Raw genomic sequence first — 11020 nt, forward strand, 5'->3', positions numbered from 1 at the left:
AGGGGGAAAAAAAAGAACTCAAAACTCTGTCCTGGCCAAAAACATTATCCTTGGCTGAGGACTTCCCTGATGGTGGCAATTGTACTGTGGTCTGGGATTTGCATTATAGTTATCATTTATGATTCTGATCCTGCCTATTTCCAAGAAGCATTTGGAGACGATTACAATACATATCATATGTACAAGGAAATCATTAAAACAGAGAAAAAGGAGCCAAAATTGGCATCTTTATCTCAAATCTTGCTCCTCTCTAGTTTATTCTCTGTACAGTAATTGGAGCTGTCTGAAGGAAAGTGACTAATAAAATGCAGTGAAACTGATGGTATGTGACTTCCAAGCTTAGGTCATAAAAGGCATTGAAGCATTTGCCTTGATCTCCTGATTCAGTCGCTCTGGGGGAAACCAGACACCAGGTCATGAGGACACTCAAGCAGACCCATGGAGAGGCCCAAGTAGAGAGATACCAACTTGCCAGCACCAACCTTCTGGTCAAGTAACCACGTGAGCGTGTGGATCCTACCACCTCAGTCAAGCCTCGGACGACTGCAGGCCCTGTCAAAATCTGACTGCAACCTCACAAGAGACCCCAAGCTGCTCCAGAATTCCTAACTCTCAGAAACTACGAGAGATAATACACGCTTATTGTTGTTTCAAGCCATTAAGTTTTGGAGTGATATGTTACCAAGCAATAGATAACTAACACACAAATCATCACAGGTGACATTTGTACTAAATATTTGCATGGTATAGCCTGAGGCTCTATCCTTGTAACCTCTGATTTTCATTTCTTCACCACTCACTGTGCAACTGTTAAACCAAAGCCACATAGTTTAGGTTTTTGTTATAGCCACACCTAGCCTCAATTTCTGTCAACAGATGAGATAATGCTAGATCCTGTAACAGAGAAATCTTGAGAGCTCAGAAGATTAATACAATAAAAGTTTAGTTTTTGTTTCATGTAAAGTCCAAAAGTGCAATTAGTGGGAATCGGTAGGGGTGTCGGTGGGAGGGGGGGCTGGTCCTCTAGTCTACAGTCATTCAAAGGCTCTGACTGCCATCGTCAACATATGGCTTCCAAGGCTTCTCTGGGAGATGACATCCAGCAACTCATGTGAAAATTTCCCTGCCTTCCTTTATTTATGATAAAGCAAGCCTGCCTGCCTTCAGCCTGGAACTCTTGGGACCTTCACGGAACCTCTTCCTCAGATATATTGCTATGTAGTGTCAGCCTGCTCTGGTGCTGGGGAGTGCTTAGCCAATTATCTCCTTCCTGCCCTGGGAGATGTCTGAGTAGTGTTCATTCATTCACCAAACATTGCTATGTTCTAGGCACTGTGCTAAGTACCGAATATTCAGAGATATATAGTATGAAATCTCTTTTTGAAATCACTTTTTGTTTTTGCGGTACGCGGGCCTCTCACTGTTGCGGCCTCTCGTGTTGCGGAGCACAGGCTCCGGACGCGCAGGCTCAGCGGCCATGGCTCACGGGCCCAGCATGTGGCACCTTCCCGGACCGGGGCACGAACCCGTGTCCCCTGCATCGGCAGGCAGACTCTCAACCACTGCGCCACCAGGGAAGCCCTGAAATCACTTTTGATAAGTGCTATGATAGAAGTGTACACAAATACTGAGAGATCACAAAGGAGGGAGCAACTCACTTTGTATAGGGAAGTTTGTGAAATTTCATAAAGAAGACAACTGAGCTGAATCTTGAAGGATAAGAAAGAGCTGATTACAGAAAAAAGGCAGGACAGGGCAGAGTCCTGAAATACCATGGAATTTCTTCATCTCTAAGTGCCAGGCTTGTCCGTATTTGGGGACCAGCCAATGTTTTTTAAGGCTGGGACACATGCATATGTGGATGGATGTGGGAGACGAGGCTAGAAAGGTGGTGTACCTTCCAGTCAGAGGCTTGTAATTAACAGAGACAATTTTGGCAACATTAAATTAAAAAAAAAAAAAAAGGAACTCTGTGCTGGCTTAGAGAACTGAAGGAAGGCCGATGAACCATGATCTGAGAAAAGAGGAACTAAGCATCTCCCAGAAATCTAGGTAAGCAGGAACTAATTGTGAGTCTCTTTAAGGGCTTCTGTCAAGACAAATGAATCTCAACCAAGTTTCGGTCCCTCGGTTACTCCACTCAAGATTCACATTCCAGGGAGTGAGTGTGTGGTTGGCCCATTTGAGTTAAAAATAAAAAACAAAAAATAAAAACAAACAAGAAGACCTGACTCTTGACCACGGGAAGTCAGGGTAAACATTACTAAGAGTCCCACCAAGACTATATCCAAATGAGGAAGAGTATTTCCCAATAGAAGATGTTATTGTAGAAGAAGGGAGAATAGATTCTGGGCAATTAAAAATAGACATCCTCTCTAGGTGGGTTGCAATCAGTTATAAAGGCTTTGTAGGTCATGTTAAGGAATTTAGAATTTCGGGGTAAGCAATTGAGTCATTGAAGGATTTTAAGCAGAGAAGTGACATGATAAATCTCAGGCAGAATCTAATCTCAGGCTAATTTTATTTTATCTATTTTTATCTGTAATGAATAACTTTAACTCTTTCTACAGTTCTCAGTGACATGGAAGAGAACAAATCCTATTATTTTGTCCCTTCCCAAAGCACCAAAGAAGTATACTTCGATTTTTCCTGAGATTTGTGTAGAGAAAGAGGGGGGACAAACTGACCAACCTTCAATTGATAAGGAGAGTTTCACGTTCTTTCTAAATCAGATTCTCCTCCATTCCACCCAGCTGTGTGCTGGAGCTGGCTTGTACTGGCTCGTAAGAGCCATTTGCTAAATTTCTTGGAATTTTGTGAGGCAGTTTTAAGTGTACAGTCATTATTAACAATTAAACTACGTAAACTTAAAAATGAAACAAAGGTAATGCACGGAGTTCAATCACTTCTTAATTATTTTACTATTATCTATGCTCTTGAGGTTATTTATATCTATTGTATGGTGGAAATATTTATAATTTTATGCTACTGTACATCTCTTCTCATCTCTGTGTCTAGTGACATTATGTTGGTGGGTTGAAATTGGTGATGGTGGGAGAATTTATAGCAAGGAAACTGGCAAACACTGCAAACCAGGGCCTCTTTACCCTGGAAAGATCTGGTTGTTACACGTTTACCAGCATATCACTGCCCCTCCCGGTCCCCCAGTGCTCTTGTCCCTCAACCCCTTAATTTCAGAGGAAGAACACCAGAAACTGCTCTTCACAGGGTAGTATGGCTGACAGGTCAAAAGAAAAAACAAAGATGGTGAAAAGTCAAGTTAGTTTTATTGTTTTGTAACAGTCTAACATGTAACTATTAGCTCTGACATAAAGATGTGGAAGGTTGGAGAATTCAGGACACAATCCCAATAATGCCTTTGCCAGAGATTCTCCCCAAGAAGTTTGTTGTGAACATATTTCTTAGCTGAGTCTTTACTAATCCTGTTTCATAGATGGAAAATTTGCAGAAAAAGGCAGTGACGCCATCTACTTTTCCCTCCAGGAGACTTTATGAATTCTTCCATAATATACTTTGTCTGCCTGGGAGAACTTCCAGAATGCGTGGGGCTGGAGACTACAGTATATCCCATTGCTACCTCGTTGGCTGCAGTGGAGAACCACTCTCTCCTGGCTTTGGGAGCAGCAATGTCTAGGGCAGTGGAGATGACTTGTCTTTCATAAAAATCTTTCCTTTTATTTAACTGCTGAACCTAGAATTTTATTTCCTTTTTCTCCTTCCTCCCCAAATTACATATTTAGTTGTAATATGATAATTACAAGGAGGAAAACTCTCCGTGCCTATTTCACTATCACTTTTAGGTACACACCTACTTCGCTTTACAGATTGTATTTATGTTTGTTTTTTTTTTTTTTTTGCGGTACGCGGGCCTCTCACTGTTGTGGCCTCTCCCGTTGCGGAGCACAGGCTCCGGACGCGCAGGCCTAGCGGCCATGGCTCACAGGCCCAGCCGCTCCGCGGCATGTGGGATCTTCCCGGACTGGGGCACGAACCCGTGTCCCCTGCATCGGCAGGCGTACTCTCAACCACTGCGCCACCAGGGAAGCCCCTGTATTTATGTTTAAGAGTAGTTTCCAACCAACCAGGCAAACGGTTTTCATCTACACTTTGCTACCTTGGGTTGTGTGATCATTTGTGCACAATATGCATAGAGGGGTAACTCAGGGTTAGAGGAAGGAGACAGGAGGAGGTGTGGGGGGATGGGGGTGCTGTGTAGTTAGTATGCTCATTCTTACCTGGGCATGCCCCAGTGACCCTCCTCAGGAACTCAGGAAGAGCAGCTGTTTACACCCGTCTCGCCCCAGGCCTTCCCCATGTCTTGGACTAAAGAGCTGCTCTATGTAGCCCTTTCAGCCTCCATGAACTCCCTTCTGCCCTGAATCAGAGACTGTCTCAGGGACTGGTGCATCTCTATACATGAGCCCTAGTAAGCTGAGTCCCTGCAGCACCACTTTCAGCAATGAATTTCTTGCATGATTAAAGATGGTCTTTTTTTGCACTATAATTCTCGGGAATTTAAAACGACAGAAGAATTGACCTCCCCCCACCACTCCCATTTTCTTCCTTCACTTTACTCACTGGCTCACTTTTAATCAGTCTCTTAGTTAACAATCTGTGCAGTTTATGAAAGTGGTGGCTGTTATTGCTTCAGTATACATTTTACAAAAAGGACTTAACAACAGATTTGGATAACACCTTCTTCCCTTTCCTTTTATTTCCAAATAAATGAGTTAAAAAAAAAATCACTTATTTCTTCTAGCATGCTCCTAGTGTTTCTTTTTTCTTTCTTTCTTTTTTTTTTTTTTGGCAGTACGCGGGCCTCTCACTGTTGTGGCCTCTCCCGTTGTGGAGCACAGGCTCAGCAGCCATGGCTCACGGGCCCAGCCGCTCCGCGGCATGTGGGATCTTCCCGGACCGGGGCACGAACCCGTGTCCCCTGCATTGGCAGGCGGACTCTCAACCACTGCGCCACCAGGGAAGCCTCTCCTAGTGTTTCTTGCATATCAATTCACTTGATCTATCTTGTGGAGGAGGGGCAGAAATTATTACCCACAATTAACCTAAGGAGAATTGTCATATCAAGCAGGTAAATGACATCTTGGGGTTCCCCGAGTCAGAGAGGTGCAGTCCACACTTCTGATTTGAACGTCAGTGTTCTTTGTGGGAAAATCTGATCCCCAGGTTGCACTGATCTTCAGGAATATTTGTCCAATTCTGTGTTGCATGCTTCCTCCGGGTGCCAAGTAACAAAGTCATGATGAAAAGCAGATAGGCCTTTCTATGATGCCCCAACTATGAGGCCTAGGGATTACAGAGCCAAGTTTGAAACTTTCTAACGGAACTTGAGTAACTCTACCCCTCCTGGTCATAGATCTCCCGTGATGGAGGTGTTATAACTGCTATTAGGCAATTAGCCCTCTTATTCTGGAGAGAGCTGTGCTTTTGATGTCATGCTGTCCAGTGCTTTTTTTAAATTGGTAGATCCACATACTGTAAAGGTTTAATCTAACAGGGGAAGGACCAGGATTAGGATTTAAAGCTTGGACTGCATGGAGTCCAGGGGCGATTACCATCTTGAGTCAGTCATAATTATTTGCCTCAGAAGAGATACTGAGGGATCCAGCTGTACAGAGTGAGGTCCTCCACAGACACACCACTGCCTGTGAATGGAACCTGGCAGCAGTTGTGTGGCAGCTTAAGGTGAGGCATGAGGCGACATTTTCCATGGGTAGAAAGTAATTGCCCATCTGTCCCCAGTCATTTTTCAAGGTCAAATAGGTTCCTACCAAACATATGGTGTCAAGATTCTGTTTTGAGCCTTCTCTGAGAAAATGGATCTCCTGAGTGTCTTTTCCACATTGAAAAACTCTCAACAGATAACTGCAAGGCAGGTTGGGAGAGTCAGATAGAAGCTACCCACCTGCCCTTCTTCCCAGTCTCCCTGCTGCTGGAGGAATCTCTCAGACACCACTCAACAGGCTCTAGACTTGGCGGCTAACTTATTAATCCTTCTGATACCCCTGGAGGTACGTTGGTGGTAAATGCCACCTCTAGTTTGTGGACAGAAAACTGAGGTACAGAGAGGTTAAGAGATGACACAGCTACCAAACGGCAGAAATAGAAAAAAAAGTCCTGGTCCTTTGATGCCTGTGTCTGTTTCTTCCAAAATAAGCTTCCTCGTTTGTTGGGAAGACTGAGAGGGAAAATGGCAACTTCCCCGCTGGTGGGGTAGGTACAGACACTGAAGCAGGCTGCTGCTTCATTCAAGGAAATACACTCACACACTTAGGCCCCAGCAAGACAAGGAGACAAGCAGCCTTCACCTACACCTCTACAGCTGGTTCCAAAGAGCACCAGCAGTTTTCACTTGGAATAAGACACAGTTTTTTTCTTTTCTTTTTTGGATTAAGTCCTAGTTGATATAGACACTTTATTCTGGTAATGATCAAGCTATTTTCAGGCTCTGAGTTTACAACTTCTTAAAATGGGTCTTCAGTAGCAAAACTGTAGGAGCAATAGTGTAGCCATTAGGGAGAGTGCAATGATGTCTGGTTCTCAGGCCTGGGATTTTGTTACTTCTGTCATCATACTGAAGAAAATCTGTCTGGAATAGTGTTGATTGCAAGGGGAAGGAAGATTCAAGTAGTAGCCAGAAAGTCACCTGTCTACAAGACAAATATACCTAAACTAAAATACATTTTAGTTTGGATTAACCTAGGTAAAATACATTCTAGTTAGGCTTTCTCTTTTAAAATGTAAAATTTCCCTGGATTAATTACAAAAAAAAATCATACCTTAGAATGAATTTCATTTTTAGACCATTTTGCTTTAGAATGGAGCACCAAGGAATGGGAATACTGTCACAGGGGAGGAATAGTTTCGGAGGAGGCTTTGCTCTAGAAAAGCATATCTAAAATGAATATCTTAAAAGGAAGGTGGTAAACAGGGCAGCACAAGGGATTTGCATTCTTTGGGATGGTGCTGGTTGGGGGTAAGATAGAATGAAGGCAATTTTTTCTGGGTACCCTGGTGATCTCCTGTCCAGATCCCAATTGTGGTTTCTAGCCCTCCTATCTTAGCCTTGGCACTGCAGCCCATGAAGCATAGCTTTGTTTTAGATGGACCAGCTTGGATAGCAATTTCTCCCTCTGCTCTGGGAACTGATTGGCTCTAGGTAAAATTGCTCCCTGTGTGAAATATGTACTTACACCTGAGGATTTTCCCTGACTGGACTCTATGTTTGAAGGGAGTTGGTTGGGGGGATAAAGGGTAGGAGACCTTCAAGATCCCTGTTGTTCCCTTGTTAAGCCTTTATGTGCCTTCCGGGGATGAAGTCTGGCCTGGGGCTAGACTTTGAGACCCTCGCTGTTTGTGTTCCCAATTTGTACGAGGCTCTCTCTAGTGCCGCTCTGATGGTCCTTTTAGTACATGTCTTTTGCCTGAGCAAGGCCTGAGGGTTAATCTCCTCAAGACAGGCCAGTAGGCAGGTATCATCTGGCTCAGAGCTGGGCTTGCTCCCAGCCCCTGATGAAAGGAGGTGTTGATTTCAGGCTGAGCACTGATGTTGGAAGACAACAGGAAAGAAAAGGAACTCCTTTGCTTCAGGGAAGAAAACTGCCACCAGGGTTCAGAGCCTTTGCAGTTCTGAGAGAGGCCATGGGGTTTGTTCTCCTTTTCTGAGAGAAAGGAGACCAGTGCAGCATTCCCACCAATACAAGGGATGTAATTATATCAGAACCCAGGGGCTACAGTGACCCAAAAGAAAGGCCAGTGAGAACTCTGGACATCTCCTAGACTGATGATTTAAACCAAACACTCCAAAATGGTGAAATGAGGTTTGGAAGACACAGGAACAAGTTGAGACCCTAAATAATATGACCAATTCCATAGGAAAGCTGGGCTCATGAGTAAAAGCTGAACTTGCAGATTGGCGCCCCACAGGTTAAATTTGGCTTGCACACATTTTCTTTGGCCCACATGGCATATTTAAAATTTAGTTGGCAACATTAAAAATGTGGGAGGGCTTCCCTGGTGGCGCAGTGGTTGAGAGTCCGCCTGCCGATGCAGGGGACACGGGTTCGTGCCCCGGTCCGGGAAGATCCCACATGCCGCGGAGCGGCTGGGCCTGTGAGCCATGGCCGCTGAGCCTGCGTGTCCGGAGCCTGTGCTCCGCAATGGGAGAGGCCACAACAGTGAGAGGCCCGAGTACCGCAAAAAAAAAAAAAAAAAAAAAAAAAGTGGGAAACTTCACTTAAATGTTTGGATTTCTGGCTTCTCTTGAAAAATCAGATGGCCAGGTAACACTGTCTGGTAATTGCTGCCTGGAAATGAGCAGCCGTTTGCCCTCTGCTTCCCAAATTCCACAGCCGTAGCTCTCCCACGGCATTAGAACAGGCGCACTTCACCAGTTTCAACCACCGGCCCTTAAGTTTGGGATCCCTGATATATGTCACACGGTGTCTGCTAGGGAAGTGCTGGGGTGAAAAAGTTCAGCGGAGTTTGTGAGCTTGAGACAAGACTGGTGAAAAGCTATGAGACAATCACAATTCTGATTGGAAGCATTTCTATGGGGACATGGGGATGAAAGCAGAATTCCCTGTGGCATAGAGGGGCAGGGCAGTCATGAGACTGGGAACTTTGATGGGACAATGGGTTCATCTGGATAGCCTTTATATACGGGAAAGGCAGTTTCCTAGTTGTTCGGCATGCATGGTTCTACCGCAGTGCCTGTCCAACTAGGGTGGGTGTGAGGGGAGGGACAGAAGACTCAAAGCGTGTTGGCAACCTTAGGTTTCATCTTGCCATAGGGTAGCTCGGGGGTTTTCTTTTCCTTTTTCCTTTGGCACTGCTTCATACCGTTAGATCGTCTGACCTGGCCCGGCTGCTGGCTTTGCTCAGCCTGCTCAGGGGTCTGGTGTCATCCCCAGGCAGCTCCGGACACAGTGAAGGCGCCTTCTCAGGCGGCAGCCCCTGCTTTGATACCTTCTCAGGCGTCAGCTCTTGTTTCTCAACCTCCTTCCCCACTTCGGGGGTCTCCATTTTCTCCCCCTCCAGCACGGCCAGGGTCTCCTGGCCTTCCGTGCTCACTCTCTCTGCCTCCTGCCTGTTCTCTCCCACCTCTGGTTCTGCTTCCACCTCCGGTTCTGCTCCCGCCTCCGCAGGCTGCCCCTCCCCCTCCCCCTCCCCCTCCTGGGCTCCCACCTGAGCGTAGGAAGGCAGTGTCTCTTGGTAGGCCCTGGACAAGTCCCCTAGGGGCCCGGTGCCCATCTTCTCCTCGAATTGACTGAAAGGCTTGGCAGAAAGTGGGCTGGCCTCCACCATCCCAACCTCAGTAAAAGGGAAATAATGGGACACGATTTTCTCTTCTTCGAGGAGCTGGTAGCCCTTGGCCTTCTGGATGGAGGAGACAGCAATGGAGTGGAGGGACTTCTCAGGAATCTCCCCCAGTGGCTGCTCCACTGGCTTCTTGAAGGCCGATCGGATTCTCTTCAGGCCCAGGTAACTCACCTCCAGAATATTGAGGAGGAGGGACACAGAGGCCATGGCCAGCATGAACAGGATGAAGATGGTTTTCTCGGTGGGCCGTGACACAAAGCAGTCCACCACGTTGGGGCAGGGCCACCTGCTGCAGCGATAGAGAGGCAGGATCCGGAAACCGTACAGGAAGTAGTGGCCCACGATGAAGCCCACTTCAAAGAGGGTCTTGAAGATGATGTGGCAGACGTAGGTCCTCAGCACGGTCCCCTCCAGCCGGAACTTGGTGCCTTTGCTGCTGCTGCTGCCCTTCTTGATGCTGCCCTGGTCCGCTGGGACGGGCGACCTCTCGCCGCCGCCGTTGCCAGGCGACTGCTGGCACAGCTCCTCGGCCGCGCGCTCCTTGCGCTTCTCCTCCATGCGGATGTGGTGCACCGCGTGCCCCACGTACACCAGCGACGGCGTGGAGACGAAGATGATCTGCAGGACCCAGAGGCGGATGTGGGAGATGGGGAAGGCCTCGTCGTAGCAGACATTCTCGCAGCCTGGCTGCTGGGTGTTGCACACGAAGTCAGACTGCTCATCCCCCCACACGAGCTCCGCGGCCGTGCCAAGGATGAGGATCCGGAAGATGAAAAGCACCGTGAGCCACACGCGGCCGATGACCGTGGAGTGCTCATTCACCTCCTCCAGGATGTTCCCCAGGAAACTCCAGTCGCCCATGTCTCACCCACCTGGAGGAAGGAGAAGGCAAGCTGAGCCGCTACAATGCAATCTCGACTCAGCCTCTCTTTGCTAACTCTCAGGGTACCTCTCCTTCCTGAGTGACTGGCAAGGTCAACGGCGTAAACAGCATGTACTGAGTGCTTCCTCTGTGCAGACTAGTATTAGGGAACGAAAGAAGCATAAAAGAATCTGCTTCCACTGGTTTCCTCATCTGTAAAATGGGTTCACTTCACAAGCTGCCTGAAAGGATAAATGAGGCAGTATCTGTATAAGCCTTGAACTCCACCCCAAAATAAGGGTTCATTGTTGATCATAAATAGAAACCCATGGTTACATGGATTTAAATCAGAACCGTAAGCTGAACTGAGGTTCATGAGTCATAATGCTGAAGAAATATTCTAATCCATTTGTGTCTGGGCCCCCAACAAAATTTTGCTATGTATGAAATTGCCCGTAGTCACCTTACTTTTGACTGCGTTAGGGTATATAATGATTGGATGTTGGAAGTGGAGGGAAACATTTTTTTGAATATCTACTTTATGACAGACCTTTGACATTACATTTTTTCATTCAGTTTGATCCTGCTAGACCGTAATCTTCATGAGGGTATGGACCACACCTGTTTTATTTACTGCTCTATACCCAATGCCTGTCACAGAGCCCAGAACATAATGAGAGCTTGATAAGTGTTTAACTGATGTGATTCCACCACCTGAGAAAACTGAGGCTCAGAGAGGTTAAATAATTTTTCTAAGATCAGACAGCTAAATAGTAGTGGTTCTGTCTGTCTGATCCCAAA

At 46.5% G+C, this 11020-nt stretch overlaps 1 protein-coding gene across 1 annotated transcript; it reads right to left on the reverse strand.

The window, feature by feature from the left end:
• Window positions 1-8871: 8871 nt before the first annotated feature.
• On the reverse strand, window positions 8872-10218 carry GJA8 (gap junction protein alpha 8; the record flags this gene model as incomplete). The annotated part of the gene is made up of 1 exon (XM_082834190.1): window positions 8872-10218. One exon carries the CDS (start codon window positions 10216-10218, stop codon window positions 8872-8874), a length of 1347 nt encoding a protein of 448 aa, XP_082690316.1.
• Window positions 10219-11020: the final 802 nt, after the last annotated feature.

The sequence above is a fragment of the Leucopleurus acutus genome, assembly GCF_964270905.1.
Source record: "Leucopleurus acutus genome assembly, chromosome: 2".
NCBI lineage: Eukaryota > Metazoa > Chordata > Mammalia > Artiodactyla > Delphinidae > Leucopleurus > Leucopleurus acutus.